Raw genomic sequence first — 13,515 nt, 5'->3', positions numbered from 1 at the left:
TTGTGGCCGGGGTACACAAAGTACGTGATCTAGACTACCAGTTGTTGAACTGTCATGGTTGTGGAAGCGTCGGTGGCTCAGTGGGTCAGATCGCTGAGATTGTGAGCTGGCGAATAGGTGCCTCGTTTTAAGAGTGTGGGTTCGAATCCCGGATGGGACTCAACCCGTACAAGTACCTAAATTTGTAATTTTACTAAGAAAGTGTTATCCCAAATATAACATTTGTTAAATCCCACATGTTGGCTTTTGGGAATTCATTGTAATAATATTTATAGTATTTTTCCACCGAAAAACAGGTTCCAATGGGCGTAAAAGGCAAAATAATGGTGAAAATTATATGGGTTGGGTTTTACTCCGATTTTAGCAATATTCAAGCAATATCACGAAATGGGCTTCACACATTATACACATTTGGGAAATTGTGTGAACTGATCTTTGGAAATAAGTGATAACACCAGGCGTTCGCGCAAATGATAATTATTGTTTACATGAGAATCATCGCTACATATGTTCAAAGACTTTTCAAAATGAAAATAATAATAATATTAAAATCCTACTATCTCCCTTCCGAATGATTATTCTTAAAGAAATGTCACTTTTTAGGCTACAAACTAGCATTTGTGCAATTTCGTTACATGAATGGTAGGTTACAAGCCTTAACCCTTTGTACAACCCAAATCATTTTTGTTAAATCAGATCCGACTAGCATGCCTTGTTTGTCTACTGTGTGTGGTGCTCAACCTGAACACTGCGGAAGGATACAGTGGAGGAGCACCGATTGACGCATGTACTGGTATGACTCCGCGTCATGGACTCAGTCAAAGAAGCACTGAGAGGTCGCCTTTCGTAATACTTGTCTCAAAGGACAATTTCGGCCCGAATGAAAGCATCATGGGTAAGTTATAAAGTAGCCATTCTCGGTATGAAATGACGTCTAACCAGAAGGGGAACGGATGCCCAAGTCATCTATGGAATCGGCCATGCAGAGTTACCTCCCCTTGGCGTGCCACGACCCTGTCATTTGCTTTGCTTAAAATTGTTTTGACAAAATTGTAAATATCTAAGATCTGCACCACTTTTCTTTCAATAACAATCTAACGAGTCGTGATATAACCGTAATACTGTTCAACGTTAAAACTGTAAGTCGTGGAATACTTGTGGTTTTAGGTGTCTTGTGTCTATCAGAAATCATTTCCTGTCACTATCTATCATCAAGTTGCTGGAGCAGCATACAGGCTTATAAATGTCACCTGAGCTAATTACACTTGTACAAATATATTCCGCTCACTTACTTGAATCAATGACGTCTATTCCATGATGCATGATGCCAATGTCCACGTGAATGTTTCTGGTGTATTTCAGTGATGCTGCGAGGACTCTGTAAGAACACATTCCGCGGGTTCCTGGTAGAAGCCAGGCGGGCTGACCCACGCTTCAACCAGACGGAGCTAGTCGGCACCTTCACAGCTGTGCAAGGATCCAGATACGAGTGTGGGAGGGTAGGTGTAGGAGGGTCAGTGTGTGTGAGGGTAGGTGTGGTAGGGGCAATGTGTGTATGAGGGTAGGTGTGGTAGGGGCAGTGTGTGTATGAGGGTAGGTGTGGTAGGGGCAGTGTGTGTATGAGGGTAGGTGTAGGAGGGTCAGTGTGTGTGAGGGTAGGTGTGGTAGGGGCAATGTGTGTATGAGGGTAGGTGTGGTAGGGGCAGTGTGTGTATGAGGGTAGGTGTGGTAGGGGCAGTGTGTGTATGAGGGTAGGTGTAGGAGGGTCAGTGTGTGTGAGGGTAGGTGTGGTAGGGGCAATGTGTGTATGAGGGTAGGTGTGGTAGGGGCAGTGTGTGTATGAGGGTAGGTGTGGTAGGGGCAGTGTGTGTATGAGGGTAGGCGTGGTAGGGGCAGTGTGTGTATGAGGGTAGGCGTGGTAGGGACAGTGTGTGTATGAGGGTAGGCGTGGTAGGGGCAGTGTGTGTGTGAGGGTAGGCGTGGTAGGGGCAGTGTGTGTGTGAGGGTAGGTGTGGTAGGGGCAGTGTGTGTGTGAGGGTAGGTGTGGTAGGGGCAGTGTGTGTATGAGGGTAGGTGTAGGAGGGTAAGTGTGTGTGTGAGGGTAGGTGTGGTAGGGGCAGTGTGTGTGTGAGGGTAGGTGTGGTAGGGGCAGTGTGTGTGTGAGGGTAGGTGTGGTAGGGGCAGTGTGTGTGTGAGGGTAGGTGTGGTAGGGGCAATGTGTGTGTGAGGGTAGGCGTGGTAGGGGCAGTGTGTGTGTGAGGGTAGGCGTGGTAGGGGCAGTGTGTGTATGAGGGTAGGTGTGGTAGGGGCAGTGTGTGTGTGAGGGTAGGTGTGGTAGGGGCAGTGTGTGTATGAGGGTAGGTGTAGGAGGGTAAGTGTGTGTGTGAGGGTAGGTGTGGTAGGGGCAGTGTGTGTGTGAGGGTAGGTGTGGTAGGGGCAGTGTGTGTGTGAGGGTAGGTGTGGTAGGGGCAGTGTGTGTGTGAGGGTAGGTGTGGTAGGGGCAGTGTGTGTATGAGGGTAGGTGTAGGAGGGTAAGTGTGTGTGTGAGGGTAGGTGTGGTAGGGGCAGTGTGTGTGTGAGGGTAGGTGTGGTAGGGGCAGTGTGTGTGTGAGGGTAGGTGTGGTAGGGGCAGTGTGTGTGTGAGGGTAGGTGTGGTAGGGGCAGTGTGTGTATGAGGGTAGGTGTAGGAGGGTAAGTGTGTGTGTGAGGGTAGGTGTGGTAGGGGCAGTGTGTGTGTGAGGGTAGGTGTGGTAGGGGCAGTGTGTGTGTGAGGGTAGGTGTGGTAGGGGCAGTGTGTGTGTGAGGGTAGGTGTGGTAGGGGCAATGTGTGTGTGAGGGTAGGTGTGGTAGGGGCAGTGTGTGTGTGAGGGTAGGTGTGGTAGGGGCAGTGTGTGTGTGAGGGTAGGTGTGGTAGGGGCAGTGTGTGTGTGAGGGTAGGTGTGGTAGGGGCAGTGTGTGTGTGAGGGTAGGTGTGGTAGGGGCAGTGTGTGTATGAGGGTAGGCGTGGTAGGGGCAATGTGTGTATGAGGGTAGGCGTGGTAGGGGCAATGTGTGTATGAGGGTAGGTGTGGTAGGGGCAGTGTGTGTGTGAGGGTAGGTGTGGTAGGGGCAGTGTTTGTATGAGGGTAGGCGTGGTAGGGGCAATGTGTGTATGAGGGTAGGTGTGGTAGGGGCAGTGTGTGTATGAGCGTAGGTGTGGTAGGGGCAGTGTTTGTATGAGGGTAGGCGTGGTAGGGGCAATGTGTGTGTGAGGGTAGGTGTGGTAGGGGCAATGTGTGTGTGAGGGTAGGTGTGGTAGGGGCAGTGTTTGTATGAGGGTAGGCGTGGTAGGGGCAGTGTGTGTATGAGGGTAGGTATGGTAGGGGCAGTGTGTGTATGAGGCTAGGCGCGGTAGGGGCAGTGTGTGTATGAGGGTAGGTGTGGTAGGGGCAGTGTTTGTATGAGGTAGGTGTGGTAGGGGCAGTGTGTGTATGAGGGTAGGCGTGGTAGGGGCAGTGTGTGTATGAGGGTAGGTGTGGTAGAGGCAGTGTGTGTATGGGGGTAGGCGTGGTAGGGTAGGAGGGAAGAGTAGGTGTGAAAGGGGCAGCGTGGGCGCTACAGAAGCAGTATGGTGGGGAAGATGTGGGCGTTACAGACGCAGTATGGGAGGGTGGGTGTAGTAGGGTAGGAGGGGAGGGGAGGTGTGATAGGGGCAGTGTGGGAGGGAAGGTGTGAGCGTGACAAGAAAGGATACTCAAAGTCAGTTGAAAATTGTGTCAAATTTATTTCATGTTATGCTGTCTGGAGTTCCGGCTGGTTCACCAATGTTTGTCATCTCTTGCAGGAAGCGGCTCTGACCCACATCACCAACGACGACAAGTCCTCCCTCCTCTTCAACTGGACATCACCGGCCCAGCCTATTGGACACATAGTCATTACGTAAGCAGGATCGCCACCGCACTACACACAGCGCATCACGACGCACTTCATGTATTACTAAACATTCCAAATAGTTCCTCAAAGAATGTATGAAATGTTTCGGATACAAAGTGAAGGGTATCTATATTATTTTATTGAAGAAATACCCTCAACGTATTTACTGATCATCAAGTTGTCCAGTGATCTAATAGGCTTACGATAGTCGTAGAGCTAAGAGCCTGGGGCCGTGGACTATTGCTGAGTGCCATGTTAAACAACAGATAAAACGAAGTCACATGGGTAGTAATTTGGTGTCTTAGAGTTCTTGGTTGGGTTACCATATGGCGCCATCTTGAAAACGCCATTGTCGTATATACTCTCGCCGTACACCTTCAGGATTGCTGAAAGTTTGCAAACGCCTAAACTCACTTACGTACACTCGCTTTAACAAATTTAATATCACCCTTAAATAATACTAACATACACAACGGTTTAACAGCGGCATTTTGACATAAAAAACATTGACATGTATGTGGAACTTCGTTCACAGCGCGACGTTCGTACAGCGATTCAGCACCTTCTGGGTTGGCGTCAACTCCGCCGTCGTCACCGACAACATGGCTGGCATCCCTCTCAGCATCAACCCAAGCCAGCTGGTAACCCCTTACATCACGCCCTGTCCCGAGGATCTCCCCCAGACCAGCACAACGTCCAGCACTACTACGACAACCACCACCACAACTACAACTACAACTACACCTCGTACGACGACTACCACAACGACGACGACGACGACGACAACTGCCAGACCACAAGTCCGTGTAACCACCCCATGGGTGACCACACCTAGACGGGTTCTACCAACCCCAGCCCCGACCACACCCACATCAGTACGAAGAGCGACTCCACCACCGACACCTACCCGCACTGCCGTTGGATTGGTGAGTCACATATTCGTTGTACCAGGTGACCTGAGGTCTTCATATTCTCCTGTTTCTAAAGTATACTAAATCACCAACCATGATATATATAATATATAAACATTAGAACCCACGGAATAAGTCCTCATATTCCTAAAAATGTGGTACAACTGGACAAAAAAAGGGATCGGGCCGTCACAAGGGCTTCTGAATTTGAACAGACGTTGGTGTCCGCCATCGATTTAACTGTGACGTGGTTGATGGTCTCATCGCGTACTAGGGTGATCTTGTTCATACTATTTATAACTGGTTTATTTGATGTTAATATTTTCCGAACACATCGGGTCACCAGTGATCTTCAGTGATCCATTCATATAATTTTCACCGCTTTTTTGCCTTTTACGCCTAATGGGACCTGTTACGTTTGAAAATAGTGACTGGTTAGTTTCTAGCATTTAACGTTTTAACGTTTTAACGAGAACGTTGCTAATGTTTCTTAAGCTTCCGAAAACCAAGGAAGCTGTATAATTTATTTCAGCTGTCTGTGATACGGCATTGATTCACTCATGCAGCCCCCAAAACATTAAAACAAACATATAAATTGCTCCTTTCGTCAGTGCGAGGTCTTGGGGCAACCCCCAAGCAAAGAATCCATTATTCGTGTATGACCGAAGAATAAACGGAACAGACAATCAAAATTTAATGATCTCAGGAAATGATTATGATTCGCATTCACCGCACGAGAGAACAACATAAAAATTATTATGTACGCATTTATATAACATAGATATAATACTGACCTTAAACCTCTTTTCCCCTTTCCAAGGACGACAAGGGAGGCAAGTGCGGGAGCACGCGAGGGTGCTTCAGCCAGTGTGTTGACAAGGACTGTACTTTCAACGTGCAGTGGCGAGACATGGGGGACCGAGTCTGGTTCAGCATGTCGGTCAAGGTGCTGCCGGACACGCCTGACCAGTGGGTAGCACTTGGAATGTCGCATGATACGAAGATGGTAAGCTCAGAATGAATTTTCTTCAGACGTATTCTGTAGTTTTACCCACATATCCGGTGTCATCAACATATGTCTTCTCTACATCAAAGTTAAGTCTAGACTTTGATATCGGCGAGTAGGCACGCATGTCTTGAGAAAATGCGCCACATAGGACTCCAAACGTTTAATGATGGTGTTTAAACTTGGTTTATTATGTTGACATACTACTTCCGTATAGGTGCGCTGTAGCCAACGCACATCAAGAAGCAGTGTGGTTCAATGGGTATTCTGCGCTAGTGTAGCGCCAGCGCAACTTTCTCAGAAAAGGTCCATATACTGGTCAATAAACTATCTCCATGGCATCACCAGAGTGAGTGAGTGAGTTGGGTTTAACGCCGCTTTTAACAGTATTACAGTTATATCGCGGCATGTCAGCTAAATGTGGAAGGAAAGCCCGAAGCGATGCATGTCTCAGACGTTTATCACTTCGGTAAAAAAACCACGAGCAAGGGTATGGTGCTGACAAACATAGAAACATAATCGGGGCCAACCGGGATTCGAACCCACAATCATAGGTTTCTGGCGTACCCAAGGGACGCAACTCTGCACAGCGAATCGCGGTACCTTGGACGACCGGGCCACCCGTGCCCCCTTCCCCCTAGAACCATTACTGAATCTGTGTTACATAAATACATGTCATCGTATTCTACAATTCACAGAATGTCCTGACCCACAATGAAATACTTCCAAACCTTAGTAACGATTTCCAGTGATACATTCATATAATTTGCATAACTAGTTTGTCTCTAACGCCCAATGGAATTTGAAGAGGCAGATAATCGAGACTGGTTATTCTCTATCTTTCACGTTTTATGTTCACGAAATTCAGTCACTGAAACTCCACATTATATTTCGTAGTGCAATAACGGACATTATGTACTGGAGACCATGTCTTGCCACTAGGGTAAATTTACAGGAATGCGATTATAACAAATATAAAACCACACTTTCTAAGTGGCATTATCATGAGTATGATAGGTGCTGAACGCTCTGAGGTCTGACCTTGATGTTTCATGTTACCAGGGCGACGACAGTGTTGTTGAATGTCTGAGTCAGGGCGGCAGACGCAGCATGAGCGTCTCCTACAACTACCACAGGTCTAACAAGAGGATGAACCCGGTGAGCACTGACAGCTAGTATGGAATCCTAGAAGGGATATTTCCACATTCCATATTTCCACATTTTAGACAAAGCGACAAAGCCACATCTTTAGAACTTGAAAAATGTCTCTTTGGTAAAAATTTTAAAAATATTGTTTAAAGCGTGACAGTGCCACAAAATGGTCAAAATGTCGCATTGTAGCATTGTCGCGCTTTGTTTAATTTTAACACTTTTTGTTTGTGTTTTGTAATGCTGACATCGCGACAATGTCCCTTCTAGGGTTTCATAAGTTAGACAGGATATACTTCTTCGAATGATTCAAACCTATATTGTATGGATATGCATAAATGTATAGGTCATTCGAGATCGACTTCAAGGATGTGTATAACAGTAGGAGGCTGACCACGTCGGCGTCCCATTGACGTTATCACTTCAAACAGATTTGAAGTAAAATAAAAGAGCCAATTCATCAAGAACCCTCCTCGATTACCGAGTGCATTATGTCTCCATTCTATCATGACCGATACCCTGGACCCAACCGCCATCATAGCCTCCTTCCGGAAATGACGTCATCACCTCAATCTCTCCTATTTGTAACTTGGCACAGAATTTCTCTCGCTCTCTCGCCTTTTGACTGGCTAACTATTTTAGGGCTATGCCATTCAAATCGGGCTCAAAGGTGAATCTCACCCTCGTGTCTTTTGATATCAAATACATTATATATCAACACGAGTCGATGAAAGTTTAAAATTCCGAGGCTGGATAGCAGATATAGCATTGTACATCATGATATTAAAAGACACGAGATTAAGATATATTTATCATAAAAAAATCATTCTTCCAACCGGTATAGTTTGAAAACAGTCTCGGGTGCGAAGGATACAGCTAAGCTACAGTGACAGAGAGATTAGTGATGTCGCTCAACTGCGACGTCATATTAACCGATGATGTCATAGTATTATGATTCAGTTTCATTGTTGATCCCACCCAAGCAATATCTTCTGTGGAAGCCTGTTTGGGATGATAAATATAAAGTAGCGAATGGGTTTATGGCACCTATCTTAACAGAATGGAGATATGGTACATTGTATGATTGAGGGTGACTAAAACTGTCTTCTCGTGTTCACAAGCACAAATGTGCGCACTGATGGCTAACCTGTGACTCTCTGTTTAGATGAACCCCATCATATTCCCCATCTCCGACACCTTGGCGGACGGTGTTCTCACGTGCGAGTTCGTACGGACCAAGATGGTGCCCGGAAACGATAAGATTTATAACTTGGACAAGGCCTGGTTTATGCTGCTCGCTCAGGGCCCCATTGTTGCTGGTGAGTGAGTGAGGTTGCATGCCGGTTATTTTTTTTATCAGTTTGAAGGATTCTTTACTTTCATCAAAATCAGTAAATGCGCTATCGTGTCACTGGATTATCTCGTCCATCACTTGATTGTCTGGTTTGTTTAAAGGCCGTCGCCCCATGGCGGGAGTACAACAACTGCTTTTTAATGCAAATTATGTAAGTGGGGTTACTTCCGGTAGGGCAGGACATGCTTACCTTTTCGCCAAGATATGGTGTCATCACTAATTTTCAGTGATGTATTCATATCATTTTCACCACTATTTTGCCTTTTACGCCCCATGGAATCTGTTTCGGCGGATAATAGAGACTGGTTATTCTCTGGCGCTTTAAGTTTTATGACGTGGATTATACTTGTTACTTCTACAATTTCACCTTTCTTCAAGTACTTGTATACAATGTACAATCTCTCCCTAGGCCGCATGGAGCGTCACACCAACCTGCCGTGGGTGTCGAGGTATCGGGTCGACCTGAAGACTACGGCGCAGATGCAGGTGGCTTACGGTGACAGAATCTTTATCAAGGTTCATGGTAAGTGTAGGAACGATAAACGCAGCTGTTCACATCCCTGTTGATGCGTTAGGATAAAACACCATCTTGTTTGTGAAGGATGCATGTCAAGTGTACATTTGTTGAATGAGTATCATCTTGGTCAGAATGTGGGAAGGGAAGGGAGTGATTTATGGTAATGGTAATTTTGGGGCTAAGTAAAACATATCTACGATTTATGTGTTTTCTAGCCTTTTCGACGACGCTGTCTATGTGTTTTCTAGTCTGTGCGACGACACTGTCTATGTGTTTTCTAGCCTTTTCGACGACACTGTCCATGTGTTTTCTAGCCTGTTCGATGACACTGTCTATGTGTTTTCTAGCCTTTTCGACGACACTTTTTATGTGTTTTCTAGCCTATTCGATGACACTGTCTATGTGTTTTCTAGCCTATTCGATGCCACTGTCCATGTGTTTTCTAGCCTGTTCGATGACACTGTCTATGTGTTTTCTAGCCTTTTCGACGACACTGTCTATGTGTTTTCTAGCCTATTCGATGACCTTGTCTTTGTGTTTTCTAGCCTATTCGATGACACAGTCTATGTGTTCTCTAGCCTATTCAATGACACTGTCTATGTGTTCTCTAGCCTATTCGATGACACTGTCTATGTGTTCTCTAGCCTATTCGATGACACTGTCTATGTGTTCTCTAGCCTATTCGTTGACACTGTCTATGTGTTCTCTAGCCTGTGCGATGACCTTTGCCTGGATGTTCCTGGCCAGCATTGCTATTGTCGTCGCCCGCTTCTACAAACCGATGTGGCCCCAGGCCCGGGTGTGCGGCCGCAAGCTGTGGTTCACGGTGAGTACCTCAGACTGACAATGAGAACTGGTAGAACGTGAATAGACTACGCAGGATCAGGGTTAGAAGGTAGGCGGTCCATACTTGCCCTGTAAATCATTTAGTAAGGATTAACAATATACACCATATCATACTATATTATATAAACTGCTCATCTCTGATTTAATGTTGCTTTGATCAGGGACCTTGCACTGTTGAATCGTTTTACACAAGATCACATTCAGCACCATTTCACACAATGCTGCTTTGAAAAATCGCCTCACGAGTTCAATGTTTGAAGCCTATTTCTGTTGTCCCCCACCGCGATATTGCTGAAATAGTGATAAAAGCTGCGTAAAACGGCCCTCATTACTCACACTTGGGGTACAAGTGGCAACAGACGTGTGTAGAATTGCGTCCCTTTGTCGTGCCAGGATCTGCGTTGGGTTTGAATCCCAAATTTGCCTTTGTCACAACCACATCAGGATATATCTCCAATTCTGCTGAAGTGGCGTTAAACCCATCTAACCTCTTACATCTCCTCTTCTCCACAGATACACCGGATGTGCACGATGTTGCTGGCGTTGTTGGTGGTCGGGGCTTTTGTTGTCATCTTTCTGGAGGTCAAAGGTCTCAGTGACGTAAGTAACTTACGTCACAAACTACATAAAACGTGCCAGATCAGATAAAACCATCTCTAATAACATGCATCATCTTCCTTACCAATGTTAAGAATTCCATACTTGTCTTTTTCAGATCAGTTTCCTAGATTTTAGAAAGATCCACCCGATTCTCGGCATGATCGTCACCGGCCTTACAATAATACAGGTATGTAAGTCAGGATATAGGTGTATGTACTTTTAAGTAAAAGTGAAATAATTGTACCTTATAGTCATGTACTTTCTGAACTAATATATATTTACTTGAGCAATTAATATTATATTAGTAGCTGTAAGAAACTTTAGGGTCAATGGAAATTAAGGTTGACTTTATTCTGCCAATGTCACGTGTCGGCACAGGCGCTAGTACATTATTGGCAGATGAGTATATTTTATGCAACAAAACACTTGTTCCTTCATTATGCATTTGCTCTTTTTGACGTTCAGTTATGTTTCTTTAATGTAACGTGACGCTATAAATCGTAAAACAACACACGAAGAAAACGAAACTGGCAGCTACGGCGAACCAAAAAAAGTCTTCATCAATCATTTCTAATATATATGCCTCTATATATTTCCCCAGGCGGCGATGGGAATATTCCGTCCCAAGTCTACCTCCAGCAATAGGCCAGTGTTCAACTGGGCCCACTGGTGTGTCGGAATCATCGACCACATCCTAGCAGGTGCGTCACAGACGGATAAGACACTGGTCACTGCAAGCGTATTCATTGTGTCAAATATATATCTACCTTCTTCAAACCGATCTCACGTGAACAATGATATGATCGTATCCATGTCATCACCCGAAAAATAACATTTTGATGATTAACATTTTGAGTGAGTAGCGCTGCTTCAAAATACACGTTCTCTCAGGAAAGCCAAGTGAATCTGACCTTTGCTTCATGTCGTTGTAGTAATGAACATCATCCTTGGCGTGGGTTTGAAGAAGGCCGGCGTGCACGAGTACGTCTCCTACATCCTCTACTGTTTCGCCGTATACCAGGTGTTCATTGTCCTCATCCTGGAGGTGGTCTCCTGTAACTCCAGAATCAAAGGTATGTGACCTGTCTCCCGTACCCGTTCGGTCAAAGGTGAATAATGTTCTCTTCAGTACCTCTAGGGTCAAAAGTTGATGACCTTCAAACGTTGATGACCTTGTCTCCCGTACCACTAGGGTCAAAAGTTGATGACCTTCAAACGTTGATGACCTTGTCTTCCGTACCACTAGGGTCAAAAGTTGATGCCCTTGTCCTCTGTTACTCCTGGGTCAAAAGTAAGTGACCTTGTTAGCCGTTAGGTGACTGATCCTAGCTTCTGAAACTCGAGTGTCAATGGTTAATGACCCCATCGCTAGTGTCAAATGTAAAAGGTAGTGACCTTGCCATCTGTCACTCCAGGATCAAATATGAGAAGTTTGTCTCATGTAACCTCTAGGGTCACAGGTGAATGACCTTGCCTTCTGTAAACCCAAAGTTAAAAGTGAATGACCTACCTTCTGTAACATCAATGTAAAAAAGTAGTCACCGGAAACACAAAGAAGAAAGGCCAGTTTTCATGTAACTCTTTTATCAAGATAGCGATAATGCTACCTATCCTGAATGTATCAGTTTCACTCCATTCTATTCCAGAGCGCAAGCAACAGAGCTACTCTATCTACGCCAACAGGAACACAAGGTATTCCAGTACAAAGGATATAGACACGGATGACACAGAGCCACCGGTAAGTTCAGTATGGATGGAGCTTCAAAGTTGTGTTCCATCTTGGTTAAGAAAAAGGCAATGGAGTCAAACTATAACAATAGTTAATACGAGCTAGTGAGTTAAAATATAACGTCGCATCGGCATTATTTCAGCCATATAGCGACAGTTAATACGAGGAAGAATCAGAAACACTGAGGCATGTGGACGGTTGCGGTGTTGCTTAAACGCCAGTAGGGACATTGCCTTGACAGAGTGTAAAGTCGACATAGCTTTTTGCTATGGATTGACAGGGCGTTGAAAAAATATGAACTGTTTTTGCGGTTCTTTGATAGAGATTTGAAAGGCAATTGACAGGATATTGGAAACATTTAATGAAGACTCTAAAGGCAAAGGCGAAATTCATATGAATGTGTGTTTGTTTGTTTTTTTACCGACGCACCCAGCAATATTCCAGCTATATCACGGCACTCTGTAATTAATCGAGTCTGGACCAGGCAATCAAGTGATTGACATCATTGTCATCAATCTACGCAGTCATTGAGCCTGATCACTTTGGTCGCCTCTTTCGACAAGCATAGTCGCCCCTCACGGCAAGTATGTGTTGCTCAAGAACAATTCTAATTATGTGAATTCTCGTAATTTTCAGGGAGGTTTCACTCGCCGCGTTATACTGAGGATCCATGTCCTGGTCATCACAGCGTTCACAGGCGGCGTCATCGCCATCATCGCCATCAGCTGAGCCGACCTGCAGGGCAACTTGGCATACAGAGACCATTCGGAAGAACTGTGTACAGTTTTCAATTGACACAAATTTAGGGATTGAAAATGATATATTTCCCATGATGATTATTTTTCATTGCAAGTACTGAAACTTGATTTAGTGAACTGTTAATTTTTACCTTTGTTTAAATCTTCGTTACATATATACTGTCTCACAACTTGCAAGATTTCCTGTAACATGTAAGAACAAGATCAACGCAGGACGATTTTGTTCGATAATCAACTACATGTAATATATATCTTGAAGAATTAAAAGTTTAAGAATCACCTGATTCAGCACAAATATGAAACGTGCAATTATAATGAATCTGAATAATTTAATGACGTCACATCGTAACAGCACGTGGACCTCGTGCGAGCTGCCAGCACGTGACACGCTATCAAAGCGATATGACATATGTATCGGCACGATACACACATGAACATCAAACGCAGGTGCTCTGTGCGTGCCGGGCGCCGCGGCATACACGGAGTTAACTACTATAGGAACAATACTTGTCTACTGTCCAGAAGAGCAATGTCATGTCACATCAACTGGTTCTTCCTGCTAAGTGACAACCGAATCATACCAGAAACTAACCATATTCAGGATGCACTTAACAAGATTTCAAGCACGACTACGTTACTCTTCTTTAAGTGGCATTTAGAAGTTGGTGTGATGAAGTAAGACAAGTTCTATGGATGAACAACTTCTTTATTACAATTAGTGCACAATTGCACT

General features: G+C 44.9%; 1 protein-coding gene across 1 annotated transcript; it reads left to right on the top strand.

Moving 5' to 3' along the window:
• Positions 1-795: 795 nt before the first annotated feature.
• Positions 796-12,753, top strand: LOC139478766 (putative ferric-chelate reductase 1). Its single transcript, XM_071261381.1, has 15 exons — positions 796-895; positions 1,363-1,499; positions 3,824-3,918; positions 4,448-4,838; positions 5,644-5,829; positions 6,892-6,987; positions 8,144-8,297; positions 8,742-8,855; positions 9,560-9,675; positions 10,209-10,295; positions 10,411-10,482; positions 10,897-10,996; positions 11,228-11,368; positions 11,942-12,033; positions 12,661-12,753. The coding sequence occupies exons 1-15, from the start codon at positions 796-798 to the stop codon at positions 12,751-12,753; spliced, it is 1,974 nt and encodes a 657-aa protein (XP_071117482.1).
• The last annotated feature ends 762 nt before the right edge of the window (positions 12,754-13,515 follow it).

The sequence above is a fragment of the Haliotis cracherodii genome, unplaced genomic scaffold (genome assembly GCF_022045235.1).
Source record: "Haliotis cracherodii isolate W230 unplaced genomic scaffold, xgHalCrac1.p SCAF_4, whole genome shotgun sequence".
NCBI lineage: Eukaryota > Metazoa > Mollusca > Gastropoda > Lepetellida > Haliotidae > Haliotis > Haliotis cracherodii.
The sequence above is the reverse complement of the archived record's forward strand: the minus strand, read 5'-3'. Positions and strand labels throughout refer to the sequence as shown.

Bases quoted from the DNA above. Each gene is read 5' to 3' on its own strand.
- LOC139478766 (XM_071261381.1), top strand. From the start codon at position 796: ATGACTCCGCGTCATGGACTCAGTCAAAGAAGCACTGAGAGGTCGCCT. The intron at 896-1,362 runs GTAAGTTATAAA...GGTGTATTTCAG, and splicing joins CCCGAATGAAAGCATCATGG to TGATGCTGCGAGGACTCTGT. The intron at 3,919-4,447 runs GTAAGCAGGATC...CTTCGTTCACAG, and splicing joins ATTGGACACATAGTCATTAC to CGCGACGTTCGTACAGCGAT.